This window comes from Myodes glareolus, chromosome 14 (assembly GCF_982192425.1).
Source record: "Myodes glareolus chromosome 14, mMyoGla1.1, whole genome shotgun sequence".
Lineage (NCBI taxonomy): Eukaryota > Metazoa > Chordata > Mammalia > Rodentia > Cricetidae > Myodes > Myodes glareolus.
The window spans coordinates 46,575,065-46,591,723 of NC_142039.1; the positions used below are offsets into that span (position 1 = coordinate 46,575,065).

At 40.1% G+C, this 16,659-nt stretch overlaps 1 protein-coding gene across 2 annotated transcripts in view; it reads right to left on the minus strand.

Moving 5' to 3' along the window:
• The window catches only part of Cdkal1 (CDKAL1 threonylcarbamoyladenosine tRNA methylthiotransferase), a 525,008-nt gene that overhangs the window by 216,615 nt on the left and 291,734 nt on the right, over positions 1–16,659 (minus strand). For both annotated transcript variants that reach the window (XM_048428030.3, XM_085699329.2), the window contains one exon: positions 9,218–9,384. In XM_048428030.3, the coding sequence (XP_048283987.3) occupies positions 9,218–9,384 (167 nt within the window). The remainder of the gene's footprint in view (positions 1–9,217; positions 9,385–16,659) is intronic.

The following is a 16,659-nucleotide window of genomic DNA, read 5'->3' on the forward strand; positions in this document are numbered from 1 at the left end:
AAATGAAGAAAAAAAACCCTAGACAACAGTGTACTCTGCCCTGAAATCTAGTCTGTCTGCTCATGTGAGCATCCTTCAGCCTCATGGTACTTTGAGGCTCTATCAATCAGATGTGCTGCAAGAAACTGAAGCTCAGTAAGCAATAGATGACTTAAAATTTCCTTTTGGGTTAAAAACTACTTGGGCATCTTGGGTTGGCTTGGCATTAGAGGCTGGACCATGGTACAAGTAGGCATCCTCCAAACAACGAGGCTGAGATGCAAGCACAGTGAAGATGCTAGGTGGCTCAAAGGAAGGCTTGACTGAGGCTGCTAAATCAGACAACCCTGATCCAGGTAGGAATGCAAAGAGCAGAATGCTGGATGGAGCCTGCTGTCTTACTGATGAGAACAAAATTTTGATATCATCTTTAATCAGAAATAGTTAAACTACCAGCAAGTCAGACTGGTCCTTTCCCATCCATATCTTTCATCCCGGGAAGTATTGAGAATCATACTTCTAATAAAAGCTTATAAACTTGTTTTATTATTTTAGTTAGAGTATAAAATTTCTAGGCTTCATTAGGACATTTTACTTTTAAAGATATATTTATTGTTATTTTATGTGTATGAATATTTTGCCTGTATTTATGCCTGGTGTCTGAAGAAGACAGAAGAGGGAATGGGATCCTTTGGAAATAGAGCTACAGATGGTTGTAAGCTAGCAAATGAGTGCTGGGTGTGAACCCCATTATGATATTTCCACACAAGTATTGTATTATAAGTTGTCATACTATGGTCCCCCATGATTCCTCCATTTATCTTGTGATCCCTTTCTTTCCACTCAAATAGTCCCTTCTGGCACATACACACAAATTTACACACACACACACACACACACCACACAAATGTACATGTATACACACACATACACACACTACATTAGTTTACTTTCTATTGCTGTGATAAACATCATTATTACAAGCAACCTGAAGAGGAAAAGATTTATTTCATCTTAGAGCCTACAGTCTGTCACTGAGGGAAGTCAGGGCATGAACTAAAGGCAAAAATCTGGTTGAAGAAACTAAAGTAGAGACCACAGAGGAATACTGCTTACTGGTTTGCTCAGCCTGCTTTCTTATAAATTCCAAAACCACCAATCAAAGGGTGACAAGTCTACAGTGTCAATAATAATAATAGTAATAACAACAACAACAACAACAACAACAATAATAAAGGCCCCCAAATCTGCCCAAAGGCCAATGGTGGAAATATTTCCTCAATTAAAATTAGCTTTATTCAAATGATTCTGGCTTTTATCAAGTTGACAAAACAATAACAGGACACACACACACGTTTATGTGTATATATGTACATGTGTATGTAGATATAAATATGAATTTCCCCAATTAGTTTTTTTCTCCCTCTTCTACCTCACAATTTTCAGATGGCACAAACTATTCCCTCCCCTTCTTCTGAGACTGCATTAGTCTCTTGATGTTTGTTTGCAAATGCTGGAGATATGAATGGAAGAGTTCGGGTGAGTACCAACAGCAAGGGGCTGCTCCAGCAGTCAGGTGGAACCATACACATATGTAGATGGAAGAAATAAGAAATTTTTCTTTTTTTTCCTGCATTTTGTTTTTTCAAAATCATCCAAAACACACTTACTTGTCAAAACCCAGAAAATATTTACCATTTAATAGTACAAAATCTATTTACATATTTTTCTACTTTCGTGGAAAGTATCAGTTGAGTGGAAAAAGATGCTGTAAAATCCCATTGGAATATGAAATGAAACAAAGAAAGCATATTCAACAAAAGGTGCTGGCATAACTGGATATCAACATGTCGAAGATTGAAAATAGATCCATATCTATCACCATGCACAAAACTCAAGTCCAAATAGATCAAAGACCTCGATATAAAGCCAACCACACTGAACCTCATAGAAGAGAAAGTGGGAAGCACTTGAATGAATTGGCACAGGAAACCACTTCCTAAATATAACCCCAGTAGCACAGATACTGAGAGAAACAATTAATAATGGGACCTCCAGAAATTGAAAAGCTTCTGTAAAGCAAAGGACACAGTCAACAAGACAAAACGACAGCCTACAGAATGGGAAAAGATCTTCACTAACCCCACATCAGACAGAGGTCTGATCTCCAAAATATACAAAGAACTCAAGAAATTGGTCATCAAAAGAACAAATAACCCAGTAAAAAATGGGTACAGACTTGAACAGAGAACTCTCAACAGAGGAATCTAAAATGGCTGGAAGTTACTTAAGGAAATTCTCAACATTCTTAGCCATCAGAGAAATGCAAATCAAAACAACTCTGAGATTCCATCTTACACCTATAAGAATGGCCAAGATCAAAAACACCAATGACAACTTATGCTGGAGAGGATGTGGGGTAAAAGGAACACTTCTCCATTGCTGATGGGAGTGCAAGCTGGCAGAGCCCCTTTGGATATCAGTGTGGTGATTTCTCAGAAAATTAGGAAACAACCTTCCTCAAGACCCAGCAATACCACTTTTTGGTATATACCAAAGGATGCTTATCTGTGCCATAAGAACATGTGCTCAACTATGTTCACAGCAGCATTGTTTGTCATAGCCCAAACTTGGAAACAACCCAAATGTTCCTCAACTAAAGAATGGGTAAAAAAAAAAAAAAGCATACTTACACAATGGAGTACTACAAAGCAGAAAAAACAATAACACCTTGAAATTTGCAGGCAAATGGATAGATCTAGAAAACATCATTTTAAGTGAGGTAACCCAGACTCAGAAAGACAAATATCATATGTACTCACTCACAAGTGGCTTTTAGGCATAAAGCAAAGAAAAATCAGCCTACAATTCACAATCCTAGAGAACCTAGACAACAAAAAGGACCCTAAGAGAGACATACCTAGATCTAATCCAAATGGGAAATAGAAAAAATACAAAATCTTCTGCATGAATTGAGAACATGGGATCATGGGGGAGGCTAGAAGGGGAGGGAGAAGAAGCGAGGGGAGTGGAGAAAAATATACTGCTCAATAAAAGCAATTTTAAAAATCCCATCTGACACATTACCAACCATGGTCTTACAGAATAGGGAAAGAAAACTTAGGTCTATGAATTTTTACTTTAAATATATACATAATGGTTCATATTAGAAGGGTTCTAAAGCAACAAGAGAATGGAGATAGATTTTTTAAAAAAAGCATGTTATGGATCCTAATTGACACAAGAAAGAGCTTACTGCTAATCTGTGAGATGGTGAGGCACCAGCAATGCTAGATGGGGCAAAATGTTTTCAATTCACTGCTGTAACTACTATTTCTAAAATCATATGTAAATGTAACAACAACACACACTTTCATCGTTACTTTTGTTCAATTCTGTCAATAGTTTTTGAATAATCTGAAAGACAATACATTAAAAACAGGATTGCAGATGCCCCACAGGGATACTTCACTCTGTCTGTCTGTTAATGGTGAAATCTTGGTCCCTTTATTCTGTATTTATTCAGTATCCACTATGCAAATTGCCAAACAGAATGCCAGACTCTTGACAAAGCCCTCTGACAACCTCAGCTGACCTATTTTCCATACCATGTTTTCAATCAGTAGAAATCCGGGAGCGTCCCCCTAAGTAACTTCCCCTTTCAACATTTGTGGGGTGAAGGTGAATGCTCTGGAGCATGCTTTCTCGTAAGAGTTGTGTTTTACCAAGTCACATGGATGTGAAAGGATCAGAATTCTCTTGTGTGGGTCTTCTTAATGAAAGTCTGCAGTGTGAAGCATCTCCCAGGATTACAAGAAGACCACATTGTACTAATAATATTGTCAGGATAGCTTCCCTTTGGCGGTACTAAGACTCAGAGCTATTATAGAAAACGCTTCTTTTACCTGGACAGTTTCAACCCCTTGTGCCCTTCCTTTCCTTTGCTGCAGTTTTGTATTTCCATCATATTGCTCTCCTCAGTACCTTACCTTATTCGGGTCTGAGTGGCCAGGAAATGAATGAACAGACTCTATCTACAAAATGGCATGCGAACGTGGCTGACTACATCCACATAAAACCTAGCAGAGCTTGGGAAGGAATTCTAGACACAACAAATCAAAGATAAGCATGGCTTCAAGGTAGCAGCATTTTCTCAGGTGGGCTCTGTTTAATAGAAGCAAGAAGAGGTACGATTTGTTTAAGAGAAGGCTTCCTGACCTAGTGGTAGCAGCAAAAACTGTGCGGATCCTTTAAGGTTTCCTGGTTCGTGCTATTTGCAAGAACAGCTCTTTCAGGAGGCCACGCACTTGAATGGGGTTTGTGGGCAACATTCTGTAAGTTACTTGGTGGCAGCATGGGCCAACTGCTCCCCAGAACTGAGGTGATGAGCACAGTAGAGAGTCCTAGAGTTGGCGGGAAAGGTACATTCGCCATATTGAAAGGCTGAGAGAGGCAAAGTCAGCAACCAGGACTGACCCTACCACACAGCTTACCACATTACAGTGCTCCTGGTCAGAAAATGAGACAGATTCAGACAGCAATTAACCTCTGAACAGGTCACAGTGTGTTTAAAAAATGTACATATGCTTGAGAGAGAAAAGAAAAAGTGTATAGACAGTCACAAAAAAATAGTTTTAAAGAATAAAACAAAGTCTTTAAAGAGACAAAGTACAGTCAGAGATTAAAGGAGTAAAGAAAAATAAGCTATGTAAAGATGGAGAATACACAGAGAGTCTGGATTATGTATATTATTTTATTTTATTTGAATTTTGCACATTCATTAGTGAATGAGCTAAGTACACAGAGACATTTCATTGTATGGGCTGCTAAGTTAAACCAACATAAATGTTTTAAAGGTATCTTGACTTCAAAAATTGGGTCTACGGATATGTTGTTTTGGAAAAGAGGATCTGCTTTTGTTTCCACAGAGGATAGAAAGCTATGGATTCCTTACTGGCTAATATGGTTTGATTAACAAGATCCCCTGCAGAGGCTCAATATGAACTTTGTTAGCAATTTGGGCAAGAAACTGCTCTTGCCTGGACTGATTGATGGTATGCTGTATAAATTGGACATGCAAGACCCACCAAAAGGTGACTGCTAAACATTCCAAAAGATAGGATGGTTCTTCAGGGTTCCTGCTTCACAGAAGAAACTTCAAGACATTCTACAGGATACAGAATAAAGTGCCAAGATAGGCAAAAGAGTCTTTCAAACTTCCTGCTTCATGGAAAAGTCTGCTGGATACTATGGGCCTGTAGTGTGAAGATGAATGCCCCCCAATGGCAGAAAACAACTTTGGGTAACTGTCCAGGCAGCGAGATGTTTCTGTCCATTCTAGAGTTTTGGAAGTTGCTTACAATATACTTCCTATTAACTTAGGTAACATTATATTCTTCTGGGGTCTTTGATGGAGAATAGATATAAATATTGTAACTGTAATTTTTGCTTGATATTTGTTTTCTTATATGTAATTTTACTAATTATTACTGTGTTAAAGTTAAAATGTTCTTTTTTATTGAGACAGAAAAGAGGAGATATATGAGATGTCCTTGTTTCTTTTATTGGTTGATGAATAATGCTGTTTGGGCCAATGGCTTAGCAGAGACAAGCCAGGCAGGAAATCAGAAGAGAGAGAAAGAGAGGGGGGAGGGAGGGAGGGACGGACGGAGGGAGGGAGGCAGAGAAAAGAGAGAGAGAGAGAGAGAGAGAGAGAGAGAGAGAGAGAGAGAGAGAGAAGAATCATAGAGATGCCATGTAGTTGACGGAAAAGAAAGATGTCAGTCACCAGCCAAAACCTTACCAGTAGGCCACAGCCTTGTGGTAATACACAGATTAGTAGAAATGGGTTAATTTAAGAGTTAGCTAGAAACATGCCTAATTATTGACCAAACAGTGTTGTAGTTAATATAGTTTCTGTGTGATTATTAAGGTCTAAGCGTCCAGGAAACAAACAAGCAGTCTCTGCTTGCAAAATGGGACCCAACAAGACGCCACATAGCTGCCAAAGGAGTAACACGCTGGACCCTTACCAGTAAGCCAATAGAAACCCATTAATAGAAATAGGTTCATTTAAGAGGTAAGAGTTACTTAATAAAAATTCTGAGTTAATAGGCCAGTACTGTAACTAATACAGTTTTATTTGATTATTTGGATCTGGGTGGCTGGGAAACGAACAAGTAGTCTCAGCCTACACTTGTCCTTTTTTACTTTCTTCTTGTTGAATTTATCTCAGCATCTTAGGTAATTCAATTACTTCTGTAGAGTGATATATTCCTACTGAGTAGACAATAAAGAAGGGAGATACGCTGTTGAGTAAGGGGCTGAATATCTTGAGTTGCTCTCCTTTCTGAAAGCTCTCGGGACTCTGGAAAACAGGGTACCTTTTGTGTCACACATGGTATATTTGCAATCACAACCTGGATCTGCACCATGGGAGGATGGCAGCAACTTCAAGGTCTTGTCAAAGTGTTAGGGGTTTAATAGTTCTTATTGCCAAAAGGCCTGGACTTCTCCATTTTTTATCTGTCTTTGTTCATTTTGGTTTTTTTTTGCATGGCCTACTCCCAGGGAGGTACATTTCCCTTTAGTTCTTATGAAACCATGACTTCTTGTGGTGTGCTTCTATCCTCGAAACTCATTTACATTATCATCCTATGATCATACTGTGGCCTCTATAGTTTCTTTTATGAAGAAGAGTCTTCCTTTATTCAATCTTTTATGCTCATTTACTGAGCACGCTAAAGATAACTGACAGTGAAGGGGGAAAGGCCAGTTTTAAAGCAAAGAATAAAAGAGTACAATGTCCTGACAATTCAAATGTGTTATCAAGTTGAGGTGGGGAAGAGGCTGAGCTGAGGGCACACATCCAGCTTCTTTGGATGCCTATCTACCTCCTAGCACAACAAAACAAAAAATGAACCAGAACTTTTTAGTCACTTCTAGAATTCATAAACTAACCATATGGTGTTTCCCAGATACAGAATAAAGTTACACTGAACAACATCTGTGATTCCTATAAGGTCCTCTAGATCACCTTTCGGGAGGCCAACAAGTCAATGACTGCTTTATACGGACTACATTGGGATGTGCTATGAAGGCAGCATCTGTGGCTACAATCCTGCCACCAATTAAAATGCTGGATTCTTTCCAAGAAGGACTTGCTTGACACCTTTGAGCAATTGTTTTTTTCTTTCCTTGTGTTTATTCCCTACCTGTGCTCTGTCAAAATTACTTTAGAATCTAGATCAACTTTTCTTTCCAATCTAAAGGAATTGGCATGTCACCATCAACTTCATATCAGTGAAACCCAATCCCCTTCCTACCAAAGACACATCTAGCACATTGTCGGGCCTCTGCCATGCGTGCCTCACACTTACTGCAAACACAGCGAGACTGCCATAGTCCCATTTTAACTAAAAGCACTTGCTTTCTCAAGTGTTAAGTCAAAGTGTTAAGTAGAAGTTGACATGCTTTTGATTCATTTTAAAATAGCAAGTTATAATAATCAGCTGACATTGTATGAAGCATGAAACTCAATCTATAAATCACATGTCTATAGAAAGACTGAGCAGGGAAAATGTGAAGAGCAAACCTGAAACATGTCTTCATCATAAATTACAATTATCAATTTGTCATCAACTGTTTGAAGGATCTCTAAACTATGCTCCCGATATTATGGTACCTTTTCCATAATACTCTCAACTAGTCCTAAAATCAAATCACTGAAATAAATATTAACAGATTTATTGAGTGATTGTCTGCTGTGTGTGGTGGAGGGCACAGAGGGGAGAAGAGGGCATCAAGGGATGTACTGGACTGGAGTTATGGGAGGCTGTGGGACATACAATGTGCATGGAGGAGTAGCAAGTGCTCCTAATCTCTGAGCCAGCTCTCCAGACCCCTACCCCAGTAATGTTTTCAATATGTAAATAACTTGGCACTTGGACAGTAAAATTTAGCAACTATGTTTACTTTAAGCTTTTTGAAACAATTTCCTACACCAAAAAAAAAAAAAAATGGTGCAAAGAGTGCCGCTGGTGAAAAAGAAGCCTCATTTCCCTACTATACCACACGACTAGCAGCACTTGGGCTCGGGGTGCAGATTCTGGATTTACAGTAATAGTTTTCCAGTAATAATCATGGATCCTAGAATGTTCTTTTTCATTAAAACAACTGTTCCTTTGTCTACGTTCTTTGCTTGGCTTTCTGTGATATTTGTCTTCAGACATCACAGCTCCTATTTTTTTCTAGTTTGACATCTGGGTACATAACCTAAAGGTCAAACTCTAATGGATAGAAGTCTCTAGAACACTTCTCCTCCTTTGCTCACAGATGAATCCCGAAGAGTTTCAAGTCCAACATTCCTTTCATTCTATTTGGTCCCTATCTATCTCTAGAAAAAAAGACAAACTGAAAAGTCACCCTCAAGCTTAAGACACAGACAGTTAAAGCAGTCCAATTGACCATGGCTTTCAAAACTAATGCAATGACTAGTAGTTCTCAATTAGGCAAAGTATCAAACTGGGGGAAGCAAGTGAGATTTATGTGTTGAGAAGCTAACTAAAGAAGCACACACACACACACACACACACAAAAAAAAAAAAAAAAAAAAAAAAAAAGCAAAGAAAGAACCGTGACAAGGCCAGCAACTAAATTACTTAAGCAACATTAAACCATGATGGGCTAAGCATGCCTGGAGAGATGGCAGAGTAACTAATGCATGTGATGCGATAGCAGGGGATGCATGTGGATGGCGTAAGCAACCACATACAATGATGCAATGGCTCACGACCACATGGAACTCAAGGTCGGGGAGGACAACACCCTCTTCTGCCATCCTCATGTGCCCTCACGCAAATGGCATAAACACATGCCGGCATACACAAAGGCACTGAGATAAAAATAAACAGCTAAGTGTGGTGGCCCAAACCTTTAATGCCAGCACCCAGGAGCAGAGAGCAGGCAAATCTCTTAGCTGGAAACACAGAGTTTCACACACTCACGTGTGTGTGTGTGTGTGTGTGTGTGTGTGTGTGTGTGTGTGTGTATCAAATATTAAGGAAGTAACAATAAATGGGATAGAATGAAAAAAGAGCCTTCATTTTCTCTTGGGAATGTGAGACTGCAGACACACGTGACAATGGTTCTAAACAAAATGTGAATGATGATCCTGAGCAGGCCACATGGCCTGTGTTAGGGACAGCCGTGTCAGCATGTCAATGTGGCCTTTTCTTACCTCCAGATGCTCTAAAATATATGGTGGATTTGTCATGCCCAGCCTCAGCATGGCTCCCTCAGGAATCACTTCCACCAGCTTCCACAGAAGTGTGGGGAGATCTGTGCCGATGTCTCTGCCATAGGCGCCAGTGTCTTCGCTGGTCAGCCAGATCTCACAAACACCCTCTGGGAATTAAAGAAGATAATTAGCAAATCTGTGGCCCGGCCATTTCCTTCACCATACCACTGCTCACCCTTTTTAATGGAGTATTTTCAACACCATTATGCAGGCAGTCGGCTCACTCAATTGCAGAGAAGCAGTTTATTCCTCCTTGGCAGTGGGTTATTAAGTTCATTTCATGAACATCTGAGAGTCGCAACAATGTCATAAGGTAGCAGTGTGTCCTATGAAGTCATTAACATTCCCAAGCAATCAGCTCAAGCATGCTTCTCCAAAGCACTGATCAGCGCTAGATAGCCCCAGTCCCACCTCAGAGAATACTGACTAAACACTGTAAACTCTGAATGGAAAGAGTCCCTCCACAGAATAGGAACTGGAAACAGTTAACTCATTAGTCTGTGTGTCACCAACTAAAGGAAAAATGTCAAGTGTAGTTAAGGATTAACTTACAAATTATTAATCAATCATAATGAACCTATTTTTCCTTAGTAACTATTTTAATCTGTCCCCTTTATTCAATTGAAATAGTGCTCGCTTTATTTTCACATTAAAAACGTTGGCTGGTACCTAAACTAAGTGGCTCTCTTGGAAACCCTTCTTCATTTGCTTAGTGGTTATACCTTAGGAAAGAATATTTAATTTTTGTTGCTGTAATGAATCCTATCTTCAAATGCTGGAATGGACAGTATGTGCCTGTGATCTCAGCTTCCGGGAAGCTGAGACAGGAGAACTGCTCCAAGTACAAGACCAACCTAGGCTTCAACATTCTAGGGCAGTGTGTATTAAAGAGCAAGTCCTTGTCTCAGAAAGTAAAACCAATCAAACAAAAGGTAACCGTTTGCAATAGTAGCCTTTCAAAAGCAAGAGAAAACACTTCTGGATCACCTAATGGTGTTAAAGATGAATGAGACAGAACGAGCAAGAGCCACCTAAGTTCTCCTGGGAAACAGACAGACCCTTCCTGAGCCCACATTCAGTGAAGGATAAGCTAATATTAAAAAGCCAAATGATTAAAAGGCTAAAACAAACAAAATGAATGTGGTGTGAAGTTAGTTCAGGTCAGCTGATTCCCTGCTTAGGAAGATCTCCACATACAGGGGCACAGCCACAGCTTCCAGAGGGAAACATGGTGGAAATTTCCAGAAACTGTCTTAAAACTGTCATTGCACCACAGGCTTCCAAAGCACAATTTAAACTGTAATAGCCAAGAGAGGTAAATGTGATTGTTTGTAAACACGGATAGATTCAAACGGTACAGAAGAAAGCCCACAACAGAACTCTTAATTATCAACAATACAGTTTGCTGCTTGGACCTAACATATCTAGACACTATTCTTCCTATAGATAAGAGCTATGCACTTTATTATCAAACTTGCAAAAATAAATTTTATCTTTCTGAGATTTACACAGCTCAGAGGACAAGACGGTGAATGTGAACTGCCCACTTTTCACTAACAGAATCATGGATCAGCAATAAGGATAGAAGCTATTGAAAAGTTCAGATAAAACAAAAACTGTTTTAGTACTACAATCAGTAATATAGCTGGGTGTGGTGGTGTATGCCTTTAAGCAGACGACAGATGCAGGCAGATCTCTGATTTAGAAGCCAGGTTGATTTAGATCGTGATTTCCAGGTCAGATAAGGCTATACAGTGAGACCTAGTATCAAAAACAAAAACAAAAATTAACAAAAAAAATCAGAAATGTTACAGGCTTCCTCGGTTTGAATATACAGGTTTCAGAAAGAATAAGTCTTTATCTGCCAAAGAAATACACCTGGCATGTTTTGTGGTTTTATGAACATTATCTTTAAATTAATTAAAATTTTTTTCTATTTAAAAATGTGTGATATCAACACCTCTACCCCAATCCCCCAAGGATCAGGAAGCATTATGAAAGCAGCAAGAACAGTAGAAGAGGAGAGCCAGGAGACGCTTCCTTCTGGATATGGCCTGGTCTTTGTGCTCAGGAACTCACACAGCTGTGCTTACCTGCACAAGCCCCGCCTAGGGCAGCACTCGGTCCACCCAGCTGGACTCACTAGGTTACACACTCAAAAGAGGAGAGGAAGTGGGGACACAAAGGTGAAAGGAGGATATGTTGCAGCTTGTCTAGGGGAGAACTAAGGGAATTTGGGGTGAGCATTGTTGAAAATATGATAATAAATTCAAGAGGCTAGTGGAAAAAATGAAGCAGTCTTTATATACAGTTCTGCAGAGAGGTACAAGCATTGAGAAAAGGCAAAATGGGTGCCATGTGAATTTAGTGCAGGACTGTGGTTTACTATCCCCTGCGTCTCTTATAGGCCTGGATTTGCATCCCTACCAAACTGCCCATGGCATTAGCCTAGGGCAAAAGTCCTCACCCAATCAACAGTTTGGAGCTTGAAGTTGTTCTTTTTCTCCAAATCTGGGCTCAGCCATGAAGCAGATCACTTGTAACTTTCTGAGTTGTGAGACAAACTGGGGTCAGCCCAGCTATGGGAGAGAAGCCCTGCTTCTCAGTAACTCTGAAAACAGAACTATCGGCCTGTTCCTTACAAATATGGTCATGCTATGTTACATACATGCATGAAACCATCAAAAAATAAAAAGAAATTTTTAAAAGTATTCCAATTGATGGTGTAATCTTGATTTTAAATTTCTATGGACCTTATAATTTCTAAGGTCCACCATAGAAATTTTTGTGGACCTTTTAAAAGACAGGCATTCATTTAGCATAGCCTGGCCTGGATCATTCTGTAGCTAAGGCTGGCTGCAAAGCTATGATTAGCATCCTGTCTCAGTCTTGCAGATAACAGGAGTGAACCAACCAGACCCAGATTCATACAACCTGGTTAAAAAACTACAATTTAAAAAAAAATAGAAAAGCTCTAGGAAGAAAGATGGCTAAGTAACAACACAAACACATTTTATAACATTCTGAAAGGGGTTATGAAAACAGGACATTAACTGTGATTTTCCAGTCACTGGCATTTGAGCAACACAATGTGAATATTTTAAAATGAACAGAATTTTAATTTACAAATTTTCCATCCAAATGGTTCCACGTATGCCTTCTGTAGAAAGAGCAAGTTCCTGGAACTGTGCCTCCTCTGTTGCTGGGTGAATACAGAGGGGAAAATCACCCTGGATAGAATAGAAACAACATCCACTGAGAAAACAGCAGTCTGCTTCCCAAACTGCAAAGGTTGGGGACCAATAACTTCTGGGAGGCTGCAACTTCAAATGACATCACACAGAGAGGAAGCAGCTGTGACATTCAGTCTCTACCACTGAAGCAGCCCCGTCTCTAGGTCCCGATGACAGGCCGCTACAGTACTGGAGCCAGAAGAGAGTAAGCTCAGTGGTAAGCCCTGGCCTCGACAGTCCTGCCCTGCCAGACCAATTCAAAAGCACGTAAAAGACCTGCTAGGAATTAACAGGGCTCAGATATTGTAAGGCTTTCTTTCAGTCATTTCTAGAGAGAGGTGATTTCTCAAATTTTTACCACCAAGAAGTCATTACAGAATGAAAGTAAAGTCTCATGTTTGGTGTTCCTGGAAGTCTCATGATTCTGCATTCTGTGAACATTCGCTGCCAGACCAAGCACATGCATGAATATGATGTGGTAGCTGGGGCTGCAATCACCAAAACTGGACTTGCATCGAGGTGAAGACAATGTTTGTCTGCACAACTAATTGGCTATAGTTAGAGACAGCTGTGTTTGTCTCAACAGCTTTACTCCTTCAGGACTTGAGGTCTTTGTCCTTGCCTAATGTTTGCACTGTAACTGGTACAGATGCACCATGAAGCTTCTGTAGTTTAAGATTGCCTATCATGCAGGTTCTATCAGGGAACAGTGGCAGATACATAGGGAGTTTTCTGTTCACTTCTTGGGGAGGAGCAGGGCTGAGAGCCTACAGTACCAGCCCAAAGAGACAATTCCAGCTGCACTGAAACATCCACCTTAAGAAATAAGCACATGAAATGAAAATGAGAAGTGTGAACAACTAAGATAAGAGAAACAAAGGCACAACCAGCAACTCCCGTGTCTGTAAAAACAAACATGAACAAAGCAATAAAACGGCACGAGACAGAAACTAACATTCTTTTCCAAAAACTTGTTTTACCTTTTCCTAACCTGCTCTACCACCCAAGTTCCACTCATTTGCGCCAAACTGCTCTACCTAGCTGACATTCTAAAGTTAACCAGGCTCATCAGGAGGTCATAACAACCTTGCAGAATGCTAATTTTGGTAATTATTCTGATATCAGAAAGGGATAAGATGCACTTTTCAGGAAAATCCACTCTACAAATATTGAACCATCAGAAGCCAGGGTCATCTTCCCTGAGTAAGGACTCATGAGGCCACACTTCCAATACAAGCCACCTCTTCCCAAGTGGAAAATGTCAACAGCTGGGTCCCACTCTGCTCCACAGTAATCTGAGGTGGCAAATGATGAAAAACAAAAAATACACAAAGGGCTAATAAAAGAAATCTAACATCCTCAATAAAATATTTTTACAACAAAGAAAACCCTATTGAAAAAAAAATTAAAATATTGTGAAACTCAGTTGCAAAAGACTAGGCTTCTCTGTATGAGTGCCACTGTAAAAAGTTAAAATATGGATGCAGATCAATGTCCTCTGCTTAAAAAGTGATATTCTCTAAAAGATCTTGCTTTATCGTTAGGGAAAATTCCCACCATAATAAGCTATTTCAATTATTGTATTGTTAGAAAAACTTTACATATAAAGACTGCAGACATGTAACTGCAGACACTGGAGAGATGGCTTGGTGGTTAACAACACTTGTTGCATGACCCTGAGGGCTGGGGTTCAGATCACTGCACCCACATAACAAGTCAGCATGCCAAACACACTATAATCCAGGCTCTGGAGGAGTGGAGACAGGAGAATTTCCAGGATCTGCTAGCTTCTCACCTGACCCAGAAAACATGGACTCCAGTTCCAAAGGGACACTCTGACTTGGGAGTGACAGGTGAAAAGTGACTCCCTAGTCTCTCCTCCACATGTTATGTGCACCCCATAATGCATCCATGCACTCAAATATATAAAGTAAATACATACATCTAAAAAGCTGTAACTATAAACAGTTATTGGGGGAATCAATGGTAAGAGGACAATAAAGTTTAATGACACACAATACCACAAAAATACCTATAGTTGCATGTGTACTGGATGACCATGAAACCTACATCAATTTGAAGTTAAGCCTATCATTTCAAAATCTGCTCCATTTCCCTTCCTCCCCCATCTCTTGAGTTTGTTCTCCACTCCTGTTTTTATGACTTTTTCTTCCTCTCTTTGGTAACATCTGAGTCCTTCCTTATCATTTCATTCTAGACTTCTTTCTCCCAATAAGGCACATATAGTATTTGTTCCATTTATATATTACATATTAAGGCACCTGATCTTGCTTCTTCCTGCTACATGGAGTGCTATGCAGAGTCGGTTTAAGGTTGGGAAGTTCCCAAGTAATAAGACTGTTGCTTAAGCATCTGAAGGGTCATGAGTAAAGCATGGACAGAAGCACTTCTGTCCAGCCCATTCATTTAAGAACAGATTAGACATTTCAGACCCTGTATCGACATTAAAAAGTTTCATGTCTTTACTTTAGATAGTGGTGGAATAGACTAAACAATCGTATTTAAAGATAGCATCATAGTAAGACCAGCTTAGCCTATGCTATGCCTCCAAACCTTTCATTTTGGGAGCAGAGTCTATGCATGTAGCTCAGGTTGCCCACAAACTTAGTGTTCTCTATCATAATCCTTCTGAGTACTGAGATTATAGGTATATACCACACCTGGCCATTGCCACTATTATTAGTGGCCTCCAGTTTAAGTCTCTGAGTTCCTGGCTTCTTATTCAATGAACTGTAGAAACACACACACACAAACAGTCAAGTGCCAGAAGCAAATGAAAGTGAAGCACCCTGCAAGAAAGGTGCAGGCTATAGGTAAGCTTTACCCGAGAGGCCCCGGTCACCGCCCCACACTTCTGTTTGTGGGTTCATGAGGAGGAGGTGGTTGCTTAGGACAAAGGAGTGATCTTGTGATTGACAGGCTTGGCTAATGTAAGTTTTTGTTCCTAGTACATGACTCTCCTGTGTTGCATCTGATTTTAATCATATGCATGCCCAGTTACGCATGGGCATAAGATGGCAATTAAGGAATTTTCCCTGAAAGTTTGCTTGGAGGAAATAGTCTGTCTTACTGCACAAACACCTCAAACCAGTACAGACTGGATCGATGCAATGCCACCTATTCCAGAATATGCTTCAGGATGTGTATGGCAAGACAGGCAAAATGACAAAAAATTGCTAGGCAATAATAGGTCAGTGTGACCCACTGCTACTTTAGAGAGCAATGTGCATACAGTTCAAAGCTGGTGGGGGTCCCATGTTGTTAAGTGCTCTGTTAGAAAAGGGGTTTATGTTCTGGATCAAGCCAAGAGCAGTCCCACGCTGGTGAGCTACCTTTGCCTTTTGACTGTTCCATGTGTCTTATATAAATGAGGCATTCTCCTTGTAAGTCTAACTCATAAATCTCCAAACAAAATTACTATTAACTATCTATTTCCCTAATATGTGTATGCTATTCTCATCTGAGAAGTTCAGTTTCTATGCTTGTCTAGTGTATTGAGGATTCCCCAACCAGCAAAATATTTATGCTGTCTTCTGGTTGGCATCAGCTGTAGCTTGACCATGGCTCTGCTTTGCAAATCAAAACCGCACCTTCTCACCTTCCTGCTTCTGCAGAGGAAATTTCTGGTAAACCACCCTTCTGTGAGGTAGGAAAGACAGGGTCATCATAAAGGAACAAATAAATGTCCACAATGACAAATGCAGCCTCTGAAATCCTGCTGGCTTGAGCCACGTTAATGACAACAAAAATTCAACTGAAAGGAAATACTCTAGCAGGACCTTCACTGCCCCATACAATGCACTAAAAATTATGTGAAATTATCTTAAAACTGAAAACCAGGAAAACTGATGGCACGTATGGCTTCACAATCCACAGACGAGCATCACTCTGCAGTGCACAGCATCACCTAAGGGAAACAGTCAAGGATGTCAGTGAACTCCCTTCTGACCTGGAAGCATCTGCCAGTGCAGAAAGGAGACTTAAAAAAGAGCCCAATGCCACAGCTTACATGAAGAGATGGGAGGTTAGAAGCTAGCATTCGTAGCAATAAGCACTCAGAGAAAGCTGCAGAGACAGACAGACCTAATGTGCAGCAAATATTTCCCAGCACTCTCCAGCAGAACACTG